We start from the raw sequence: 25,566 nt of genomic DNA, 5'->3' as shown, positions 1-25,566 counted from the left end.
CATCGAAAATTAATTCCAGCTAAAATAAAGTCTTCTACTGTATATTATGTTGTGTAGTGCCAGATTTGTCAAAATGTTTCAAATGTGGCATATAATTATTGATTTGGACAATCAATTTCCCATTTTTTTTATATCCACATAAAATATTTTGAAAATATTTAAAAAAATTTGAATTTTTGTGAAAAAAATTGATAGGAGTAGATTTATCACAATAATAAATATTAACCATCAGAATTTCGTAATAATATGTAGGTGTACCATTATAACAACTACATATGATTTTGACTACCTGTAGCCAATTGGAAATTATGTTCATTTGGTTTAAAATTATTTAAAAAAAATAAAAATCATACAAATTGTTGTATTAAAGTTTTGCCGGGAAAAATGTTGATGCTCAAAGGGTTAAGGAAAGAGAGTTATTTTAATACTGTGTATTTACTTTCATTACCAGGGTTGATGCATTAGTGAACTACATGGAAAAGTGGGAGGAAACCGTGAACGACGAAGATGATGAACAGTCGGTCGCCGTGGAATCCGGTGGACCCATGCAAAAACTGAGTGTCCGGATGGGTAAGATGGAGAACCAGGTAATGTAGTTCAATGTAATATCTCTTTTTGTTTTAATGTAAAACTTGTATCATTATTATGTTGAAAATATAAAAAAATATAATAAAAAACAAACATTCATCATAAATTATAAATTATTATACATCTGTGTGTGCATCTCCATCTATACCTTATTAGGAAATCTTATTTCCATATAAGGAGTCACAAAGACACAGTGTAGTTTTTTCAATAAAATAAATAATAATGAGAACAAATAACTGTTTTGGTGCACTCAGAATTACAATTGGTCCTTTTCCCTGATAGTTTTAGCTTCGCTGTCGACTTTGTCGAGTGGAGCTTATCATATGAGTGATTGTTCGTCGTCCGTCGGCGTCCGTGTCAACTTTTTCGACTTCTTCTTGGAAACTACAACTCTGAATGGTTGGATACTTGGTGTACCTTGGGTAGACCTCACTTAGATATGTTCATTTCATGATGATATCTTCAATTCTCTAATTTTGGTGAATATTTTTGTCATTTTTGGTAAAAAGTGATATTTTCGAATTCTTGTTGAAAACAGCAAGTCCAATTGCTTTGATACTATACATATTGTTCATTTTCTAATTATATCTTCAGTTCTTTAATTGAAATGTGTATTGTTAACAGTGAAGCTATCTCAGCCGACAGGCTGCGTGTTATTCCTAGACTTCATTTCTACCAGTACTACAAAATGTGCAATGTGCACCAACATTTTTACGGGAAAAATAATGTTATTACAAGGGTTGAATAACATTACTGCTATAACTACCATGGTACATGTATGTAACCATGCCAAAATGCGTGTCACGATGAAATGTCATTAAAATAAAAAGGAATATATTAAAACAATTATTAATGTGACTGAATTCCCAACACTCATTAGATTGACTTTATTTGAAACTTTATTTTAAAATTTAATCAAGTAGAAAACAAAAAACTGATGTAAAATTTTGTTCCAATTTTTTTCAGTACTTAAACACCTAAATGAATCAAAACTTCAGTTTATTGATGATGTGTTTTTTTTCTAGATGGCCAAAACTCAGATGGCACTGGATTGGATCATACAGGCATTAATAGACAGTAAAATAACGGCTAAAAGCGGACCACCAAAACTGCAAGATTCCCGAGGCAAAGATCGTAAGTATCGATCATTCTTTTTCGGCAACAGGATTATTTGATGCAAACTGTAATGGTGATTTTATAAGTTTGTTTCGTTTGCAGTTCAATCGGATTATTTTAATTTGAAAATTGAGACAACTCATCCAGATTGTCATGATTGCATTTTAATTTGATAGATCACAAATTATGTCACAAAAAGTGTGGTTTGTATCTGTCGTTATCCTCGTGTGTGCTGATAAGGCATAAAAATATTTATTTAATATTTACTTACCATTTTGAAACCTTACAAAACATATGGGAACCAGTATAATGCAAGGACAATGTTTTTCATCTACAAAAATTAAAGGGCGGCAGTCGTCGCGCCGCGTCCTGTTCGTTATGGGACTCATAGCGACGTATACAACGCGTGTAAAATACATTGTTTATTTACATGAAATTCGAACACGCGCTGCGCAGCGACCACCGCGCTTTAATCATTATATTGCGTGATATATGCATTGAGTGTGCTACCTTCATTTTGACAGATTTAAATGTGTTTATTCGACAGAATCTATTGATTACAATGATTTAGACGATGATGAGGAAGATGAAACGCTGAAAGTAGCAACAAGTATTGAGGAACTTGGACTCATGTTACATTACAAATCAAGGTCAAGTCCCTATCCAATGTGTGCCGTGCAGCGGTTTAAAGTGCCTGACGAAAAAGTACATTGGGAGGTAAAAAAATTAAAAATCTATTTTTCTATTTAAAGTGTTAAGTTATCGTCCCACGTCATGTTCAATATTGGGTTCAATGTTACATATTCTTGGGGGAAGAGCTACGTCACAAGACGTTCCACATTGCTAAGACGCGCACCACTGTACATGTATTTCTATGGGCTCTGAGCGCGCTGCTGTGGAACGCCGGTTGAAGAGCCGGTAAAAATTCAAGAAAACAACACAAACTCAACTTTGAAGTAATCCCGAACAATAAAATTTATATATGTTACACACGCAGGGGTAATCTTGTTACACTGTTCAGGGGGTAAAAATGCCTGAATGTCTGCCCTCGAGAATACAGTGGATGAAAAAACACTCCCATGAATTCACAGGGTCATGATGGCTGCTAGATTACTAGAAGGTAGTTGGATGCTCTAACATTTCAGTGCGAAATTTATGTTTGTGAGGTGCATGCTGTGCACCCCTACGTAATTATGCAAGTGAGTTAGCCGCTCTTCTTGAGAGTAAGCCTTACACTGGTTAAAAGAGTCATATATGAAAAATATATAGTACGGTAACAATATTTCTATTTTTCCATTTCAGATTGATTTCGCTGATTACCGTCCTACGAATTACACGGCAGACGTCGTATTAAAGAACCCGCCCTGGGCAGACATTGATTTGATTGCAATGAGTAAAGATCAAAGACCGCCAATGTGTTATAATCAGTTGGATACTAACTCTAAAGTTAGTAGAATCAGTTATGTTGGTACTTACACTGTCAAGGATGGATTACCATTGTGAGTATGCAATGTTTATTGTAGATATGTAGTTTCTGGTCATTTTTATTTTCTGGCTTCTTGTTTTTTTTATTTTTGTACTAAAATTGTACCTTCATTGTGATTTTTATTGTTTTCTAAAATTTTGAAAAAAAAAATCTAAAAAGTGATGTAAAAAATGACTAGGAACTTGAATATTTTATTTTTGATTTGCATACCATTGAAAGTACCAGTATGCGTAATCTTGAGAGGTCATGAAAGTGATCTACTGATAGAGATGTTGTGAAAAATATGTTTAGTTTGTGAATTTTTTTTTGTTTATAGAAATCCAAAAGGTCGTACTGGAATGATTGGACGTGGTTTACTTGGACGGTTTGGTCCAAACCACGCTGCGGACCCTATTGTTACAAGGTATGACAATAGAGAATGGCTGAAGTACAGATTTCAAATTGTCCATTATATGGATTTCTGAATTTCAAATAATGATTATAACATTACAGGACCTACAAAATATGAAGAACATAATGGCAGATTTAGACAAAAAAAATCACATGACCCAGAGAGCATGGTGAAATTCTTTGGAAACATCCTGGGACACATCATGTACGATTTGAATCAATGTCACTTAATAAGAAATATGTGGGCAAGGTTACAATGGTTGTACTATGTTTGCAATAAAACCATACTTCATACTGATAGTAAGCTGATTCAGCTCTTCATAAAACATGTATACCCTTCAAAACACCTCAAGTTCCCTTAGAACGAAGGGCTTCTTGGATGTAAAATGGCTTTTCATTGTATTGATGTTGTTTTGATTCGTCGTCATCAATCAAAAAAAAAAATAATCACATTTTTCATTTTGATTAATCATGATATTACCAATTTACAGTGACCATATTGATATCTATTTTTTATCACACTGGACACTGGTACATTTAGAGTTAAAGAAGTGTTTGGTCACTGAAGTGTCTAACATACTATGCATATTCCTGTGTTTACATGTTCATCTTCATCAGTATCCACACTTCTATTTAATGCAGGTGGAAACGGAATCCGCAGGGATCTATCATGGTGGACGATGGCAAGAAAATATTGGAATTTGTCGCGATTCAAAGAATGGACAATCAGCAATGGGCTATACCAGGTGTAAGTTTTCAAATTAAATTTTTTGAATTCATGCAACTCTGAAAACGATGAATATCTTTTAGAAACCTGATGAGGTCTTATTTCCTTAGTGACCCTAGTTGGCAGCATCATTAAACTTTTCACCACCCTCTTTTCGTCACAAAATAGTCCCAAAATTGACTCAAATTTGGTCTGTTGGCTCCAAAATTAAATTTAAATTTCCAGAAATATTGAAGAATATAAGAAAAAAGTGAAGACAAATTTGAGCGAGAAAGTCCGGTAGTGATAAGATATTAAACTGCTTTTTTTTATAGGGAATGGTTGAGCCAGGTCAGTTAGTGAGCCATACATTGAAATCAGAGTTCAGTGAAGAGGCGCTTGGAAAACTAAATAAATGTGAGGACGAAATCATCAAAATCCAGGCTGATCTGGACAAGTTCTTCAAAGATGGTATAGATGTAAGTTGTTAAATTACAACATTTTTTTTAAACAAATCTTTTACCACAACTAGACAAACATAGATTATAATTAAAAAGTAAAGTCTTGAAAAGTACACCAAATTCATGCACCAAATTGTACTCATGACAATCATAAAATAAAAAACAGGCTCGGAAGGAAAAACATTTAATCTGGATTTGATACTATAGATAGCAATTAGAATATCTGTAGATGATAGAAAGCATTAAGTTGTGTTCCTAAAATGTTCAAAAACTAAAAAAATTATTGATTTTGATTATAATGGGTTTTAAAGATGCAATGTGAGCGAGATTATGTGATTTTTTTATTTACTTGTTTGATATATATATTGATACAATTGGACTATGAAACTGAAAACGCTGACTTTTCATTTGATAAAACAATTTCTGCACATGCATATTACCGGTAGATGCATATTTTTTTCCCTTACGAATACTGTTGCGTGTTTTGCAAATGCATTTTTAGTTTATAGTCTGATTTACCGGTAGTCTTCAGTGTGGACTATTGAACGGCAATATTGAAAAAAATATATGTTTTTGTCCATATAGCATCTTAATTCATGGATTTTGAAGTAAATGCTGGATTGTGTCAGAACTGAGCATGTGTGAAGGGGAACGAGGCTCTCACAGTTATGAATAGTGACAGTGATCAGTTTTAGAGATCAGTTGCACATCAACATGCAAGCGAGTGAAACAACTGTCAAAATTCTATTTCTGCCTCGTTATCATTGTAGGTTATTTGTGACGATAAAGTAATGTAGTTATAATCCTTTCACATTTATGTTTGAACTGCAAATAGTGTAGTGTGTAGGAGCTAGTAAAGACCAACCAGAGAACTGAAACAATTGTTATGGCTCATGTGTAATTTGACGCCAGTTCAATACTTGTAGTATTGCATAGCAACCAGACCATTGAAGAATGAGGCAGTATCATTTTTGTCGCTATGGTAACTATCAGTTGATATAGCACATACTAGGAAAAATCATAACTGTCATCCAGTGTTTGGAAAATTAGCATATTCAAATTAGAAGCATGCTATATTTATCAACCAATCAATGTCATGGTTACTACCAGCCAATCATGTAGCATATTCAAATTTGAAGCATGCTATATTTATCAACCAATCAATGTCATGGTTAATATCAGCCAATCATGTAGCATATTCAAATTAGATGCATGCTATATATATTAACCAATCAATGTCACGGTTAATATCAGCCAATCATGTAACATATTCAAATTAGATGCATGCTATATATATCAACCAATCAATGTCACGGTTAATATCAGCCAATCATGTAGCTGCAGCAATCCAATAATAGTTGATTTGAAGCTGCCCTGATTGAATGACACCATTTACAATGTCAACACCAATAGATTGTTGAGAAGTATAAATAGCCACAAACTTTTTTTTTAAAAAAATGCATGTTTATTGTTTTTCTGTAGGTTTACAAAGGTTACGTCGATGATCCTAGAAATACAGACAACTCGTGGATGGAGACGGTTGCTGTGAATTATCACGACGAAAATAACACAATCCTTCAACATTTTAAGCTTGAGGTAAGTACTTCTCCCGTGCGGGTATCTATTACCTACTGATCCTCACATCAGATGCCGGTCATTCACATTCACCAGTGTATTTTGTTTCTACTGATCCTCACATCAGATGCCAGTCATTCACATTCACCAGTGTATTTTGTTTCTACTGATCCTCACATCAGATGTCGGTCATTCACATTCACCAGTGTATTTTGTTTCTACTGATCCTCACATCAGATGCCGGTCATTCACATTCACCAGTGTATTTTGTTTCTACTGATCCTCACATCAGATGCCGGTCATTCACATTCACCAGTGTATTTTGTTTCTACTGATCCTCACATCAGATGCCGGTCATTCACATTCACCAGTGTATTTTGTTTCTACTGATCCTCACATCAGATGCCGGTCATTCACATTCACCAGTGTATTTTGTTTCTACTGATCCTCACATCAGATGCCGGTCATTCACATTCACCAGTGTATTTTGTTTCTACTGATCCTCACATCAGATGCCGGTCATTCACATTCACCAGTGTATTTTGTTTCTACTGATCCTCACATCAGATGCCGGTCATTCACATTCACCAGTGTATTTTGTTTCTACTGATCCTCACATCAGATGCCGGTCATTCACATTCACCAGTGTATTTTGTTTCTACTGTATCAATGTGGGTGTATTGTACTGTGGTTTCTCCATAGTAACCATCAGGTGCTGCAAGAGATCAAGACAATGTCACAGGGGTTAACATACAATAAGATTCTCTGTATCAGTCTCTCGTTAGTGTATCATGATAATCAAACGATTATTTCATATTAAAGTAGAAGTCTACTCATAAATACAAATACCAAGAATTTAATTTTGCCACAAATTATACTCCAAGTTGATATTATGATACTGACTTAAAAAAAAAATTTGGGGGTCATCAGCTTAATTTTCGAAAAAATGGTTGTTGTATTTTAGTGGATAAAATGCCTTATCTCAAATTGTAGGCTGTAAAAATCATATATTTGTAAATGATGGCATATGCTTTGTTGTCCTGAATCATTTTTCAAAAATCTGGGTTTTAAGTGTTGAAAAATACAATTTTTTAACATTGTGTTTTATTGAATTTTTCTAAAAATAATTTTTTCTTCTTCAAAATACGTCACTGTAACACAAAAAAGAATGCAATTTCATGGTGCCATGGGACAATAAGTCCATGATGTTACATGTAAATAATTATACCAATGAACATGAATAAATTTATCAATAATCATAAGTATGCATCTACCATGAACACTCGACCCACTGCATAATCTTATCTAATATTATTTTGACTTGCCTTGGTTACAGGCAGGTGACGATGCTCAAGCTGTCCGCTGGCAACGAATCAGTTCTCGTATTCCGCTATTTGCCAGTCATCAAGCAATCATAAAGCGAGTAGCACAGTTACATGATGCCAGTTTCTAAACATTGATATTCATCAGACCACATCGTGTTTGTTTGAAATGAGCTCCAAGTGATAAATACTACAAGTGTAAAATTTATGTTCATATTTACATGAAATTTAACAACTTCAGTGTTTTGAAATTGACTATTTTATACAATGTGTCCAGTACTTATCAGCCAGAAGACAGTATTTGGAGGTGTTTGACATACGGAAAAAACACCGATCTTTTGATTAGATGATTTAATCATTTTTTTTTTAATCAGCATTTCCTCTAGTGCATCTCAAATAGAATACTTAACTGTAACCATGACAACCTGTGTTCAATGAGATACATTTTAGCAAAATTGTCCCAATGTCAACAATGTGATGGCGATTATATATTTGGAATTAGCTACAGTTTGAATTAGTGCTAAAAGCTAAATACTCACTAAAAAAAGACGGTTATAAAAAGAATATATATTGTATGTGAATGAAAAAGACATTTTTGTATTTTTCTAAGTTGTTACCATCTACACTTACCAGGGGTATTTTTAATCATGGATGTTGTAATTGTATTTTGATTTTTGTGTTTGAATATTTATACCGGTAATTGTAGATTCAAGTTCCAAACAAAAGATTATGATTTTCTGTTGGGATACTTTTTTTTTTTTTAATATTGCCCTATGAGGGCATTCATATTTTTTTCTAGCTTGCATTTTATCTCCACTAATGACATCAAATTGCTGTGAGTGGTCATTTGGTTTTTAACTGCCATTTTGAGTTTTTAAAAAATCTATAAATTATTCGTAAATCTTAATGAGTAACCTTCAATGAATGTATCTAGTTTTCAAATATAATGGACACTTGAATGCTGCTAAAATGTGATATTTTTTTTATGTTTTGGGAATGAATTTTGACAACTGTTTTTATTAGCTCCGCTGTCGACTTTGTCGAGCGGAGCTTATCATATGAGTGATTGTCCGTCGTCGTCTGTCGTCCTCCGTGTCAATGTTTTACTTTTTCGACATCTTCTTGAAAACTACAAGCCTGAATGCTTTGATACTTGGTGTATATGTACCTTGGGTAGACCTCTCTCAGATTTGTTCATTTTGTAATGATATCTTTAATTCTCTAATTTTGGTGAATATTTTTGTCATTTTTGGTAAAAAGTGATATTTTCGACTTGTTGAAAACCGCAAGTCCAATTGCTTTGATATTACATATATAGGTACTACATGTGAACCTCTCTCAGATTTGTTCATTTTCTAATGATATCTTCTGTTCTTTAATTGCCATGTGCATTGCTAACAGTGGAGCTATCTCAGCCGACAGGCTGCTTGTTTACTAATTATTGAGTAATTGCAACCTTTAAAGTATCACAATTGTCGAACACATCCCATCGCATTAATGTACGGTCCTGCGGGACATTTACGGTATAAAATTCATGAAATATATTTTAAACAAAATTTGAATGACAACTCTGGCATTTTAAATCCTGGCTGTCTACCTTTAGATATTTAAACTATGCTACAGAAGGCGTACTACACCATAGAGGGCGTACTACACCATAAACAGCTTGCATTTATTTGTCAATGAATAAAATATGAGGAGTTTGATTATGTTTCCAACCAGGCGACCAGAAACATTTTGTGTCGGTACTTAACTGGAAAGTGACTTAATTATTTCCTTTACGTGAAAACTTAATGTATATTTTGTATACAGAGATAATTTCTGTAGAATTATTTTAATAATTCTGTTACAAATATTTGATCCTGTATGTATATATGTATGTAAAATTGTTTCCTATTGTGTATATTATTAAGATATATAGGATTTTTTGAAAGCCAAAATTTTTATATTTCTGACAGGTGGGATATCTATGCTATTTTCTTTTGAATTTTAGATTACATATATAGTGATGTTTAAGACTGATATTTTCGTATTATATTCAGTGCACAGTCAGCTGGCGCACACGTGATAATAAAATAAATAGGATATTTACTACATGGGGGTCGCTGATTGGCTGCTGAGCTCGAATGCAAATTTTTAGTTTTAAATACCCCAGGAAAGTGTTCTAGATTCTTTGTGTAATTAGGTGTTCGTATGCAAGGGATTTTTCCACACAAAAACGACGAATAAGGCCGAATTTTGTTAATATAACCCCAATGGATCGTATTTTTGTGAAAGATTGGTATTTTTGTCCTGATTTGTAGGAATCTGAAAAACGCATTTCACAACTTGTCTCTTATTTAGTTTTATGCGTCATTCAAGATGGCAGCCCCCATATAGTAAATATCGTATTTATTTTATTATCACGTGTGCGCCAGCTGACTGTGATTCAGTGGCCAACTGTTTTGTGAGCTTTCACAAAATTTTAATTAAGATCAGTAACAAATGGGAAATTATAACCATTTGTTCCAAAATTATGTAAATGATTATAGAAATGTACTTAAAAATGTATTGCAACAAAGTCTGGTTGAAAATGATAGGGTTTGAAGCGCTACAATCGCGACACTGCAGCATGTTTGATATGAACCCAAAGCAATGTCATTCTCGTCCGCCAGAGTATTTTTTCCACCCCACTCAGCCGAAAGATGTAGCAATGTATGCATGTATAAAAATGCATCGTTTACATGCTATTCAAACACATGCTGCATGACGAATGTAACATTTTAATTTTGGCAACTTTGTTATCAATATCGTTAGTGTAGAGGTAGAGAAATACTATGCAATTATATATATATATACTGTGAAATAATAAATAGCTGGAATTAATTTTTGCTGAAAAGACTTGCATTTTGTATGGAATTTATTTTCACTGATTTCTGACGAGTTGAATGTAAAAAAAAGCTACAATTGTTGGATTTTATTTTCACTGAATCAATTTTTCAGCAAAAATTAATTCCAAGCGAATATAATGTATTTTAAATTATACGCTACCCCACAAAAGTTGAGACAAGACATTTTTAAATTTGATCTATCACGGTAGCTGGGCAGAAAAACCACAGGTATGAAAAAAAGTTCACCTTCACCATCTCGGCTGTTGTGAAGCAGTTTATAAATCTCAGAATTCTAGATTCTAGTCTAAAATACTCAGGACCACATTATAGATTTAGTCTTCCATTTATCATAGATTTGTATTGTTTGTAATAACTTTGATTAAATATCCACTGCATAATACTTTTACTGTTTTGATGTTAGTGCTTGCCTATACAAAGTCTGTCACTTGATAGCCATATTTATGAATTTATACACATTTAGCAAATATGACTTTATAGTGAGATTAAACTAAGAGGGAATAAAAGTAATTTTCCTTTCGTTGATATGACATACAAAAATATTTTGAATTCAGTCTTGCATCATGCCAATTTAGCCATCCTCCAATCCTCGAAGTACTGTAAAATACATTATTTTAGCTGGAATTAATTTTCGCTGAAAAGATTTTGGGAGTTTTGTATGAAATTTATTTTCACTGATTTTTGACGAGTTGAATATAAAAAATAGGAAAAAGGTATATTCGCTGGAATTTATTTTCACTGAATTATTCCTTCAATGAAAATAAAGTATTTTACAGTAGTTACCTCACATTTACTGTATCACGCATCATTCAAAAAATTATCTCAAGCATTGTTTATTTAGTACCAGTAAATTGTACTGTAAATGTTCATATATTTATAAAATATACTTAAACTTGCCCCCCTCCCTCCCTCCCTCCCCGAATAAATGAACAAATACAAAATATAAACAGTAAATGTTTTCAAGAAAAACTTGCATATCTTAGGGACATAGATATTTAAAACATGTGTACATTAAAAACATAATCACTTCACATTTAACATTCAATTCCCCTTCCCTCCCTGTATGTGAAAGTATGCATGTTCAAGAAAAAAACAAGATTCCATTGAAAGTTCAATAACATACGACAGGGACGTGTGCCTACAATGTTTCAATAAGATGCATTACAAGTCACTTTAATTTCAAAATGTTCAAGTCAAAAACAGATGAATTGTTTCTGCATAATAGGGTTACTGACATGCTCCACAATGATGTGCACTTACCTGTACTGCAAGTATTTATATATCAACACTAACCATCAGAGATGTTCCTCTCAATTTCATGTGAAATGGGATGAGTATGAGTGAACATGTCATTTTAGTTCACAGTAATTAAAAACACCGTTGACCTACCAAGCAAGGAGATTATGTCTGTAGTGTTCATGTTTCAATTATCTACTGTCTCTTAGAGAATTGCAAATGCACAGATAAGTCGTTCAAAATGGCCACCCACAAACATACCAAATGCAACTTCACAATATCGGGATTATATTTAAAATTTTGACATGCATTTTTATTTTGAAAGAAATGTGGCACAGTTATGAAATTTACAATATGTGAAGCATGAAGGCGAACACATTTCCTGAAATATTATTAAGTTATATCCTGTGGGTTGCTAAAGCTTTTGGGTACCCAAAGTTTTTTAAATTGTGAATCTCCATTGTGAGAATTTCCCAATTCAAAATGGCCGCCAGAGTGAAGTCATAGTTGCAGGGAAACAATCTTTTCTTTATTTCCTCTTTTTCCTTCATTTGATGGAGCCTTTCTCATCAAATTATCAAGAAATAAAACCATTTCAAATTTCCACATTTCAACTTAGCAGTGCCATTAGAACAAACCCAATAGAAACTATAATTTAATACCAATCCAACCCTGGTTACGAAAATAATTTGAATATTAATTTGATATTTACATGTAGTATCAGTATTATCAACTACAATAAACAATTGTTATTTACATGTGGGTTTACAAAAATGTGTGCCGATATCGCCCCCCCCCAAACATTTTCTATTCTATACAGTGATTTAGTAGAAAAGCAAATATTTTGTGACTCGTCATGATTGGACAGCTGTCAGGCGGTCACACTTATACGTAGCCTATCCAGTTCACTACATATAAATGTTTTTGTATGCAAAAGATGATGGAAAATTACTTGAAACATCCCACAGTCTGAAGTCACACTTATACATGTTGTACGTAGCCTATCCAGTTCACTACATATAAATGTTTTTGTATGCAAAAGATGATGGAAAATTACTTGAAACATCACACAGTCTGAAGTCACACTTATACGTAGCCTATCCAGTTCACTACCTACATGGTGAGTACCGTACATAAAAATGTTTTTGTATGCAAAAGATGATGGAAAATTACTTGAAACATCACACAGTCTGAAGTCAGTTGTAACAAAATCCATCAAAGTTTCTTGGCTACATTGTGACTGGAGTTTACAGCTACCCACACTCCCTGGGTATACACATCTGTACTCAATATTTCAGCCTCTTTCATGTTTGAAGTTTTATCGTCTCATATTGTCTTTTGTATATTTTTAATGACTTCCACACGCTTTGTGACATATTTATGTATATCCACGAGTACTCCCGTCAAAGCCTGGTCTATTATGTACTGTGGCATCCATCCCTGAAACCAACAATTGACAAGGAAATGCCATCATATATCACAAGCCTTTCATCTTTTCAAAGCCATAACTTTGATGCAACACATTGCACATTTTCATGTATATTTCGCTTTTTGCATTTTGTACGAAATGAATTAAATTTTTATTGCCAACATTGCAGATACATTTAAGTGAAACATTATACACATTTTCATGCATTATTTTGGACCAAAAATAAAATTTTTCATTATCTACATGCTATTATGTTTTAAAATTAAAGTTTATTTTGATGCAATTCTCATGTTTTCTTTTTTTAGTTTCAGACAAAATAAACTTATTTTCAATTGGCTTCAGGCCTTGATCATTTTTTTCAAATCAGGAAAACGTTATACACGTTTATTTTTATGTATTTTTCTATGATTTGGAACAAATGGATGTAATTTATTCCTAGCCCACAATCAAAATTTGTGAAACGCTCGGCAAAAAATAAAGCAGATTTTTTTTGTGAAAGAAGATAAAAGATGACCTTGTGTTTAAAGAGGGGGGGGGGGGGGGCAAGGGTTATTTTCGTTCAACGTAATTGCAATATTTTTTTGTTCGTACAACGTAAATTGAAAAAATAAATAATAAGGTACAACGTGATCAAAAATTTTTATCGTACACTGTAAAAATGTGTAATTTTTCTTGGTACGTACAAGAATTTTCTAGGTTTTCTTTCTTAATTTTCCGTAAAATATAAAATAACTTTTATTTTCTCTGTAAACTGTAAACATTCAATTTTCACTGTAAAAATGTCTTTTTTCCTTGTAAATTGTAAAAAGCCCTTTTTATTTCCCATAAAACTACCAGCTACCCCCCTTGCCCCCCCTCTTTAAAACGTTACACAAGATTTTTGACTGGAAAACATTTTTATAATGGTATATTATTTTACCTGAAATTTTAAATCCGTATTGAGTATCCAGATCAGCTTGCAGCGTTGCTTTCCTGGCATTAACTGTATTGCCCAGCCCCCCGGACCATTCTCACCTCTGCGGATTAGAAAAGGACAGAAGAATGACAAATTGCTGATTTTGAAATCATCTCAGAATTCAGAGTATAACTGCTGTAAATGCATTAATTATTCACTGGGTTTTAATTTCACTATTTTCAATGATAAAATAAATCTACGTGAACATGTAAAATATCAATAAAACTCAGTTTACTTGACAAATTCCTGAAATTTAAACGGAGTGAATATGCCCAAAACATCAAAATAGTGAAATTAAATGTCAGTGAAAATAAATGGTTTTACAGTATTTATGGTAGAAGACAGTAGTTCGTTTTCCTAATAGTGAACTAAAGAAAACTGTATACCTGACAACATCCTTTGTAGGTGGCATATCTGCATATGTTACCGCCTGTCCACTAGATATATACATACCATTGGTAAGCTGCCAGTGACGAACGGTAACAAAATCCCTGTCAATAAAACATAGTGAAAGTATTGTGACTTTTCTTCCAAACCAATTCCAAATAATTATTTTTAACCTTTATCGCTTACAAGATTAGGTTTAAGGTATAAATAAATACTATATCCAACTCAATAGTCAAAATGAAAATTTACAAATTCAAGAATACAAACCAAACAAACATATCAACAAAGACATTACATACATACTTGGTAGTCAAATCGGTGAGAAACATGGTGTACATAAATTCATGTCAGGTGATTCGAAAAGAGTGATCGCATTAAGCTACATGTGGCATCCATCATATACCAAGTGTTTACATCAGACAAGTGACATGCCATCTGAGATCATCTTTGTTACCTTAAATCAACTGCATAATATACATACCGACCTAGTCTTTGAAAAAATGTTGGTAAGCCCCCATTTTTTTTTACTACTACATAGATTATAGATTTTTTTTTTCAAATTGTTTTTGTGCCAGGCGACAGTTCTGGACACTGTCTGGACAGTGTCACTGTTGTCTCTCCTGACTTTTTTTTGTTTGTAAGTGCAAGCGCTGACACAGTGCATTTTTGCAATTTACATATGAGGTACCGACCTTTATCAATATACCCTATGAATGTTAATCTTGGCTTACCTGCTAGCGACAATACCACCCGCTGATTCCTTGGCTACATTATAAGAAATATCAGTGTAGTCATCCACGGTGTGTAGAATCTTAGCCTTCGCTATTGTCGGATTCCACTTAGGTGAACCTTCGATTTTATAAAATAATTCTTCAAATAACCACTTACCATCGATATCAACAGGACCCTACAAGATCCATATTAAAAATGTATTAATTATTTTTATATTAAAAAATTAAAACATTTGAGGCAACATAAGTGGCACTAAATATTTGATTATCATTCAAGTCCTGCAGCCAGCTAATGAGAAATATGACTCAAAAAATTATTAAAAATACATAATAAGACTCAAAAAATGTTTTGCTTCTCGTTTGAAACCTTGTTCTATTTTCATCAATTTTGATACTGGTAAGTGCGCCACATACAACAGAATTTGATAATGTTTGTTTTCTGATTCAGAAGATGTTTTGTTGATCTGTATCAACCTTTAATATATGTATTCAAAAGCGTTTAAAAATGTTAAATGTAGAACATACAGTAAACAATTTAATTTTCACTGATAGAAATTTTATTTAATTTCAGGATGTACAAAATAATTTTGGTTAAGACTCAGACTACATGTTGTAAGACTTGAGTGATTTTCACTCGTGAAATTAGCAAAAATTTGTCTTTTGAAATATAAAGTGGTTTACAGTACCGGGTATATCTTGTGATTTTAATACGACCTTAATACAAAATAAAAACTATATAACTGTGTCAATTTTTATTAGAACAGGAAGCAAAACATTTTTTTTGTTTAATAGACCATTTGTATTTTGACAGGAAAATGATGGTGATTGAAATTTACGAAAGATTTAAAAACATCAAACAGCGTGAATTTCAATGTACTATGAATTTTGAAATCTCATCAATGGCAAACTTGATCAAGTCAAACACTCACCTCCATTTTGTAAATTTTTCCAATTTTTTCAAACTCTTTTACTTGCACCGTTACTCCAGCACCGTTGTCTTTTTCCATTTTCCAACCCTCAGTTGTTTTTAACATCATTTCCATTGCTTCCATCGCTTCTCTTCCTTTTAAAACATAATCCTGATCCTAAAATAAGATGATTGAATTAGATCAACTGACAAAGTTAATCTGAAAATAGTCAAACTGATGAATAGCGAACACATACAATACACAAGCAACAAGCCATACATGGCACAGTCCCTGTTCGTTATCAAATTTAAGATATATTATAGTTTTGTTTATAGTAATATAGTTGGAACAGAAGATGATGCTTGATTTTGATGATTTTTCAACATTAAAATGATTGACATCTTGTATCTGATCATCAAACGAGTACTTGTCCATATTGAGAAATATTGCTCTGGAACAGCATTAATTAAAACAAGCCATGCATGGCACAGTCCCCGTTAGTTATCAAATTTGAGATATATAGTTATGTTTATAGTAATATAGCTGGAATATAACCATGTCAGGAAAATGATTTTTTTAACATTAAAATGATTGACATTTGTATCTGATCGTCAAACAAGTACTTGTCCATATTGAGAGATATTGCTCTGGAACAGCATTCAAAATCAGCCATTTTGAATACATGTATATATATATATATATATAACATGATGTATAACGAATATATAAAATTTGAATATAATCAGTCAAAGTATTTAAGAGATATGGCTCTAGAAGCCCAATCATTAAAACAAAATGGCCGCCAGTCAGCTATTTTGAATCCAATCTGAAAATAAAATGACATGCATCAGGAACCTGTAATGTCTAACGTGTGTTATAAGTTTGAACAAAATCCATCCATAAATGCAAGAAATGCTTGATGTTCGAGGATTTTTTTAGCACAAAAATAGCACACTTTGAAAAAGATCATCAAACCAATATATTCGTATATCTGTGACATGATGTATAATGAATATTAAAAATTTGAACATAATCAGACAAAAGAAGTCAGACATATGGGTCTGGAAACCCATTCATTAAAACAAAATGGCCGCCAGACAGCATTTTGAATCTGATCTGAAAAAAAAATGACGTGCATCAGGAATCCGTAATGTCTAATGTATGTACCAAGTTTGAACGAAATCCATCCATAAATGCCAGAAATGCTTGATATTTGATGATTTTTTAGTACAAAAATGACAACCATTCGGCTATTTTGAATAGGATCGTCAAACTAATATATCTATGACATGATGTATAATCGACCATTTTGAATGTTATCTGAAAAACAAAATAATTTGCATCAAGGTCCCATAATGTCTCATGTATATACCAAGTTTGAGCAAAATCCATCTGTAAACAGCCGAGAAATGGTTGCTTTTTATGATTTTTTAGCACAAAAATGGCCGCCATTCGGCCATCTTGAATCATATCGTAAAACAAAATGATGTGCATCAAGGTCCTATAATGTCCAACGTATGTACCAAGTTTAAACAAAATCCATTATTAAATTCTTGATTTTGATGATTTTTTAGCATAAAAATGGCCACCATTTGGCCATCTTGAATCAGATCGTGAAACAAATTGATGTGCATATATATAATATTATGTATGTGCGAAGTTTGTGATTGGACATACGGACACACAATGCACAAAGGTCAAAACAAAAGTTCCCAGACTGCATCCAAAGCGAAAATAGCAAAAATTATTTTCAAGTGAAAATAAAGACTTTTACAGTATTTAATAACAATAGCAGCGAACAATGCTGCTATTTTATTTTGGAGTACAGTCACTACCCATGTGCACAAAGCATAAACAAGTGTAACAGCCTATACAGTACTCATTTCATCTAACTGACACCTGTTTTTTTTTAATTTCTTGTAAATAGAAAATTTCTGCTTTTTTTTCTGCCTCGTACACAAGTTAAACTTTACAGAAATATACAGACAATTATCCATGTAGTACAGACAATGAAAATGAAAAAGTGAAATAATCCAACAAAAAAATTTTTAAAAAATATGTGGTCAAAAGACAACAAATAACCAGGGTTGGTAAAACAGCAGAAAAGAATACTGTATTGGTGGAGTCTCAACAAAAGTTCTTTATTGAAATAACCCCTTGTAACCAAAACAGATACACTCAGAAATGATCGTGAGACATATGCAGCAAAACAGTCAGCAAATTACATTGCAATGTTGTTATTTTGGTATTGAAACATTTACGGTAATGACCATGGAAAGCCCATAAATTGAGATTATCACACATCTTTTAATGCACAATCTAAGATGATTTGATTTGAGAACCACCACCAAAACTACTGAATATTTACCTGCTGTGAGAGATGTAGTAAATTAGTGAGACTGGCACTCTGACTTGCTGGCAAAGAATGAAAAGATTTCTTGTTATTTATTCCCTGATCGTCTTCATCACTGACAAACTCATTTTCACTTTCACTACCTGCAACAAATTATATACTCATATTAGGATGGAAGAAGAGCAAGATATTAATCTCTTAAAACTGTAACCATGACAATGTGGAATGACATCATCAGTACAGTATTTTGTGCAAATGATACGTTTGCTGATTTACGGTACACATGTAACACAAATAACGTAATAAAATAATATATTTATACATAGTTGTAAATATTATGATATCAAATTTTCACCAGCTATTAATTTTTTTTTAATATTTTCAAACTCATGTCACTCACTGTGTGGTGTTCCGATCGGTGAATAAAAAGTAGATCCTTGCTCGGATTGATCATACTGTCTATGATAATGAGTGTATTGTGGTCTGCTATATTCTGGGTCAATCAATGGTGCACGTTCTCCAGTTCTTCCATTGTAAACTATTTAAAATAAACAGAAAGCCATGTACTTCAAAAGAACAAAAAAAAATATGATTGTTGTCCCAAAACATGACACTGCAACATGCAACTCTAGATGGTCCAATTTAAAATCCACAGAGGAGAGTAATTGGAACTCCAGAGGGCGGTATTTGGAATGACAGAGGGTGGTATTTGGAACTCCAGAGGGCGCACTCTGAAAACTTTGAGTGTGCTGGGCAGAAGAGTAAGCTTTTAATGTGTTCAGCCACTTACAATGTTTGAGTTTGCGTTCCCTAGGCAACACTTTCCAGTCAAGTAACCATGTTTCGAACCAAGCCATAGCAAATGAACATAGAAACAATATATAGTCCAATGGGTGACCACTACCACTACTTCTATGACATCCAATAGGAACTTCATCTTTTGAAGGATTCTGAAAAAAATTATACATTTATTTGGTTTTGTTAAAAAGAATTCCAAGAACTGTTATTTTCAAAAATTGAAATTAAATTAAGATTTTTTCGGCAAGCCACATCTCGGTTAAAAAGGTATCTCAACATTCACCAATGATGGCGCTGTCATATGATGTCATAAATTTGACTACTAGTACATTATTAGTATCTGACTATATGTATGAAAATGTGTCACCTTAATGTGACAAAAGGTGATTTTCCACCAGATCTTATGTATTTATTACATGAAGAGTTGCCGATTTTATACCTCAATGTTGAAACAACAATTTTTCAAGTGGAATATTGCTTTGAGATATCCTTACTTCAACAAAATACTGTGGAATACTTTATTTTCGCTGCAATTAATTTTCGCTGAAAAGGCTTTTTTGGCGTTTTGTATGGAATTTATTTTCACTGATTTTTGATGAGTTTAATGTGAAATATAGAAAAAAAAGTATATTCGCTGGATTTTATTTTCACGGAATCATTCTTTCAGCGAAAATAGCGAAAATAAATTCCAAGCGAAAATAAAGTATTCTACAGTAGTATATTATTAAGTGTAAAATACCTAAAAATATTTGTTGAATTCCACCGGATGTTTTGATGTCACAACCCCGCTATGACCTTTATCCTGTGTTTATATTCAATTTCATGCTTAACATGGGAGCTCGGGAAGGACGGAAAATAGCAAGGTACAGCGATGCAGACAGAAACACAATTTTTATTCAAACTTAAACTTACCCAATTAAATAGTATAACTTTGCATATCAGAAAAGCACACGTGATAAAAGTTGTTATCTGAAACGTGAAAAAAAAACAACTTATTATGCACAAAAATCAAATATTTATAAACACTGATTTTTAGTAAAACATGAACAATTCAAAATACGGAATTCAAGCCTATATGTAATAAATTTTGTCAACTAAAGGGTGGTGGTCGTCGTGCTGCACATATGCGTTGATAAACAATGATTTTCCCATAATTCAATGCGCTCTTCTCATGGAAATCACAAGTAGGTTTGACCTGGGCACAACTTGAACTAATTACTGTCGGTGACTCCTTCGATATCTTCCAATCGCCTAAAATAGCTAATTAAAGCTTGATAACATCTTAATTTGTACTTGTGGATCTGCGCAACAGTCAAAGTTACCATCTTTATACGAGACCTATAAAACTCACACATGCGAGGCACGATGACTATCGCCCTTTTCATGAACATAAAAATAACCAGAAAAGTACCGCGGGTATAACAATTATAAACAAGCAGCCTGTACTACACTGCTGAGAAATAGGTGCAAGCTAATCACTGTAGATTCACTTGGATAAAAGTAAAATGTTACTATTTGAATGTACAGTATTTGCTCTATTAGTAGAGCAAAAAAAACATTGCATTTGCTGCAACTGCATGCGCGGATAGAGAAAATACGATCTCTGTTTTGTTTCTCATTTATCAAGTTTACTGACAAAGCAGAGCCACGAAAATTAATCATTAAGAAGTTCAAGAATATTAAAATATTGACTTACTGCCACCATAAACCAATGATCGCCTTTACATAAGGCATATGCCAATAACAGAAGTATTGCTCTCCCAGCCGACAATAAAACGATATCAAATAGCGATGTATCAAAGGAGTAATTGATGACTTGACAATGAAATTCTTGTTGTAAGCCGAGAGTTGAAATCTGCAGAAGACAAGAAGTCGTTATTACATTCACCTATCCACAATCAAAGGTCAGACATCGTGCGATGGTCTGTACAGTGTTTCTGTTCTATATAAATTTTGTTGTGTTTTAATTATTGCCAAATAAAATAAAATGACGACCACCTCCTTTTTGCAGTATATTTAATCAAAGACTCGCATATTAATTATGGAAAATACATTTTCTGACTGAATGGATACTAACGGCTGGCAACATCAGGATGTCGCTTGTTGAATTTTGAGATGAGCTGCTGTCACGCTATTGGCCAGAAAGTTGCTTGAATGACGCCAAGTAGATTTGTGGTATTATATACTGTCAAATACTTTATTTTAGCTGGAATTAATTTTCGCTGAAAAGACTTTTTGGATCTTTTGTATGGAATTTATTTTCACTGATTTTTGACAAGTTGTTACAAGTTGAATGTAAAATATAGGCAAAAAAATATATTCGCTAGATTTTATTTTCATTGAATCATTCCTTCAGCGAAAAAAGCGAAAATTAATTCCAAGCAAAAATAAAGTAATGTACAGTATCACATATTCCTACATACAATAGCACGTTTTTCAAATAAAATCCAGTCTTTATTCACGAAGATGTTTCATTTTGACAAGCAAAATGTGAACACAGGCAATAATAAGCAGTAACAGATACTGATGTTTTGAACATTTTTGCAAGGAATGTACAGGCGGGTCTAAACCATAATGAAATACTGTAAAATACTTTATTTTTGCTTGGAATTAATATTCGCTATTTTCGCTGAAGGGATGAATCGGTGAAAATAAAATCCAGCGAATATACCTTTTTTCCTATATTTTACATTCAACTTGTCAAAAATCAGTGAAAATAAATTCAATATAAAACACCAAAAAAGTCTTTTCAGCAAAAATTAATTCCAGCTAAAATGAAGTATTTTACAGTAGCTGTTTTCATCTCCACATATATATTGTTGCGTTTATATGGTAAGCACAAGTTGAACATTTCACCATTATTATCAAAAGAATTAATTTATACTGAACTGTTATTATTTCAGTATAGCCCTTACATTAACATAAATTACATGTCTATGGTCAATACAAGTCATATTTTAATAAATGCAACTTTGGTTTGTGTGCGGTATATGCCCATCTATTTAAATATGCTTCCAATACAGCAAACACTGTAACAGTAATTAACCTGAAATCATTAAATATGATATAACTTACGCTAGCATGTAAAATCCATAGTAGAAATATGAACAGCAAATCAAATAATGTCACTAAACAGAATAGACGACGAACTGAGGAAAACTTGAGCTCCTTTTGGTCAGCAAGAGACCTCATTGGTGGAGGTCGAGGATTTGATTCAACATCCCTGTTTCTTCCGCTATACAGTACATCGGCAGCTTGTTTGGCTTCCTGGGCTCGGATATCTTCCATGTCTTCCTCCTGTAAATATACATAGATAGTGGTAGATATATAATAGACATTATCACATACACAAGCCATGTTATTCCCTGTTGAAAATAAAGCTTTTATACCCTGGTCGTTCTATGTCATTGAAACCTGTGCCTGTGTCATCAGTTCTGGGAAGACAGAACCATTTTCATTGAGTTCCAGTTCCCAAATTATATTAGGAATATATGTATATTAGGATCCCAGTGTTCATTATCTTGTTGTTTAATATATTTTTATATTACAAACAAAAGATAATGCTGTGAAACAAAGACATGTCAGTTACATACACCAATACATTTATGCACATGCACAGAAAATCTCTGCAAAATTTGTTGAGAGTCACTAGAGTAGGGCATACACAAGTACATGTCATACAAATATGCAAATTATAGAACACGAGAAATATCATGAATCAGGTGCATACGAGTATAATTGTACTTACCACTGTGAAATCGACACATGTAATGTGAATGTGCGTGTACTGGTAATTATATATACACTAGAACTAGCCATACCAAAAGAATGGCTAGGCAGACATAGAGTGACACGATGGCTAGCCAGGACAGTAAAATATACATCATAATCAACAGTTATGGTTAATTCCTACCAAACTGCCATTTCAAACCAAAACTATTCCTTGTCCATGTTACAATCATAAGTAGAGTGAGTGGCGACGGTATTGTTATACCAAAATCACATGATTATGATGTCATTCATACTGAAGGAGACGCAGCAACCAACATCTAGGGGTACGGATTTGGGAATCATCGTCTGATACCCGTTAAAGCCGGCCAACCAGAATGCCGCAGTTTGAGTGCAGCTCAAACACCAGCAAGAATAGTTGAAAAGGACATACAAAAATCCACCGATGGAAATGAGAACAATAAAGTTGTATGCAGTGGCAGAGTGGCAGTATTTACTTGTATTGATCACACTGTCATTCCACAGAGACAGGTCAATATACTGTATTGTTTGTTTCAAGAGTTCATAGAGCCCAAGGCATGCAGTATCATACATATTCATGATTTTGTAATCCCAGGTCACGCATCGACATTGACAGGTTTCTGCAGCAGGCCTCATACTGTAAAGTTATTTATTTATTTTCACTCAGAACTTATTTCACTATTTTCGGATATTGCGATGTAAATAAAATCCAGTAAAAATACTTGTTTTTCTATGTTTTACACTCAATTCAATAAACGTCCAACTCAATTAATTCCAACAGTTAAAATTTTACAGTATACTGTCAGGAACAGTCATGGTCAATAATATTTTAATGATTCAGTATAGAAATGTGATTTTTAGATCCATTGTTGGCTCAGCAGAGCTTAGTGATTGTCCATTGGCTTCTGAGCCAACTTTTGACTTTTTTGACTTCTTCTTGAAAACTGCAAGTCTAATAGCTTTGATATTATGCATATACAATAAAGTACCTCCGGTTGACCGAAACAATGATTTTGATCTGCAGCAAATACGTCAATTTGACCAAAAATTATCAAAACAATTAGTACATGTACACACAAAAACAAATTTTAATGGGAATATTTATGGTTTGATTTAGACATCATAACAACAGAATAATTATTAGCTTTTATGCACTGTAGGGAAAGCACTTAAAACACCTAATTCCAGGATAAAATGCTGTGAGAAGTATTTATTAAGATTTTTTACATGTATTTTCTTTAATTAATTACATTACTACAAACAATTTGTTTTGACTACTGTGAATTATTGAATGTTTGTGTAGTTTAGCTGAAACATACAAATTTGACAAATCTAGGAAGACTGGTTGCACTAAGCACTACATGTGTTGCCTCATGAAGTTGTCTTCTGTGTGTGATTTAATCACTTCACCTGACAAATGCCTGTCACCATATTTACAGTGAGGTCCGAATATACAATGTAACTTAACATTTAAGTTTACTAGCTTTGCATGCTTTTAAAACTGTCACATATTAATTGTACAGTGATCAGTGAAATTTCGTTGGAAAGTAATTATGAAGCGGAGTCTTCCATTATTATTGTCTTCGAAAGATTAGTAATAACTAATAACAAGATTTCAGTAGTCATGGAGATCAAGAAGCTTGGATGAAATCAGATACTATGCACTATTAAACGATGTCCCAGGAATGCATTCCATTGCGATGATTTTAGATGAACTCTCCATGTAACACGAAAAAAGGAAACATGGAAGAACAGTGGAAAAGGAAATTGAAAAGATATGCTTTACATGAAGGGAAACCAAGCAGGTAGCAAAGGCCTTGGTTAGATGGATTACTGTGGAATACTTTATTTTCGCTGGAATTAATTTTCGCTGAAAAGGCTTTTTGGGCGTTTTGCTTGGAATTTATTTTCACTGATTTTTCATGAGTTCAATGTGAAATATAGGAAAAAAAGTATATTCGCTGGATTTTATTTTCACGGAATCATCCCTTCAGCGAAAATAGCGAAAATAAATTCCAAGCGCAAATAAAGTATTCTACAGTAGATGGGGGGGGGGGGGGGGGGGGTTGAGAGAATGAATGAACAACTGGTAGCTGGAATAGTAATTTACACACCATCAAGCCAATAAAGATGGCTGCCCATGGTGACAGAGGTGAATGACCTTTGCATATAAAGTCATACTATATCACTATGGAAAAGATTTCAACTACACTAGGGTGGTGTTGATAGCATATAGGGGAAATTCCATCATTACATGTATGTAATACAGGTAATATAAAAGTTGCAGTTAAATGTACTACAACAAAGGTAAATGAGGGAAAAAAAAATAATACTGTAAAAGACAAAATATTTACTGCGTTCAATTTTAGAGAGTTTGATTTTCAGAGATATTCATCATGTTTTAAACTTACTGATTATTGACAGTTCATTTTGTGCTCAGCATAATTGAGTTTTAAATTAGTTTTAAATTTTGCTATTATTGAACAA

The 25,566-nt window shown here is 33.1% G+C and overlaps 2 protein-coding genes across 4 annotated transcripts in view; one reads left to right on the top strand and one right to left on the bottom strand.

Moving 5' to 3' along the window:
* LOC102809380 (transient receptor potential cation channel subfamily M member-like 2) overlaps positions 1-10,914 on the top strand; it is a 34,728-nt gene extending 23,814 nt beyond the window's left edge. For both annotated transcript variants that reach the window (XM_085495334.1, XM_085495333.1), the window contains exons 25-33: positions 452-587; positions 1,614-1,722; positions 2,252-2,421; positions 3,007-3,203; positions 3,507-3,593; positions 4,223-4,328; positions 4,622-4,765; positions 6,230-6,343; positions 7,659-10,914. In XM_085495334.1, the coding sequence (XP_085351460.1) occupies positions 452-587; positions 1,614-1,722; positions 2,252-2,421; positions 3,007-3,203; positions 3,507-3,593; positions 4,223-4,328; positions 4,622-4,765; positions 6,230-6,343; positions 7,659-7,775 (1,180 nt within the window). In that variant the 3' untranslated portion in view covers positions 7,776-10,914. The remainder of the gene's footprint in view (positions 1-451; positions 588-1,613; positions 1,723-2,251; positions 2,422-3,006; positions 3,204-3,506; positions 3,594-4,222; positions 4,329-4,621; positions 4,766-6,229; positions 6,344-7,658) is intronic.
* Positions 10,915-11,349: 435 nt separating this feature from the next.
* The window catches only part of LOC102809269 (stAR-related lipid transfer protein 3-like), a 28,521-nt gene continuing 14,304 nt past the window's right edge, over positions 11,350-25,566 (bottom strand). For both annotated transcript variants that reach the window (XM_085495336.1, XM_006819363.3), the window contains exons 2-12: positions 22,405-22,626; positions 21,026-21,184; positions 20,242-20,298; positions 19,322-19,481; positions 18,932-19,069; positions 18,547-18,674; positions 16,200-16,355; positions 15,271-15,446; positions 14,539-14,643; positions 14,117-14,213; positions 11,350-13,208 (exon numbers count right to left, since the gene is read on the bottom strand). In XM_085495336.1, coding sequence (XP_085351462.1) covers positions 13,095-13,208; positions 14,117-14,213; positions 14,539-14,643; positions 15,271-15,446; positions 16,200-16,355; positions 18,547-18,674; positions 18,932-19,069; positions 19,322-19,481; positions 20,242-20,298; positions 21,026-21,184; positions 22,405-22,626 — 1,512 coding nt within the window. In that variant the 3' untranslated portion in view covers positions 11,350-13,094. The remainder of the gene's footprint in view (positions 13,209-14,116; positions 14,214-14,538; positions 14,644-15,270; positions 15,447-16,199; positions 16,356-18,546; positions 18,675-18,931; positions 19,070-19,321; positions 19,482-20,241; positions 20,299-21,025; positions 21,185-22,404; positions 22,627-25,566) is intronic.

Source organism: Saccoglossus kowalevskii, chromosome 21 (genome assembly GCF_978046115.1).
Source record: "Saccoglossus kowalevskii chromosome 21, keSacKowa6.1, whole genome shotgun sequence".
NCBI classification, from domain to species: domain Eukaryota; kingdom Metazoa; phylum Hemichordata; class Enteropneusta; family Harrimaniidae; genus Saccoglossus; species Saccoglossus kowalevskii.
The sequence above is the reverse complement of the archived record's forward strand: the minus strand, read 5'-3'. Positions and strand labels throughout refer to the sequence as shown.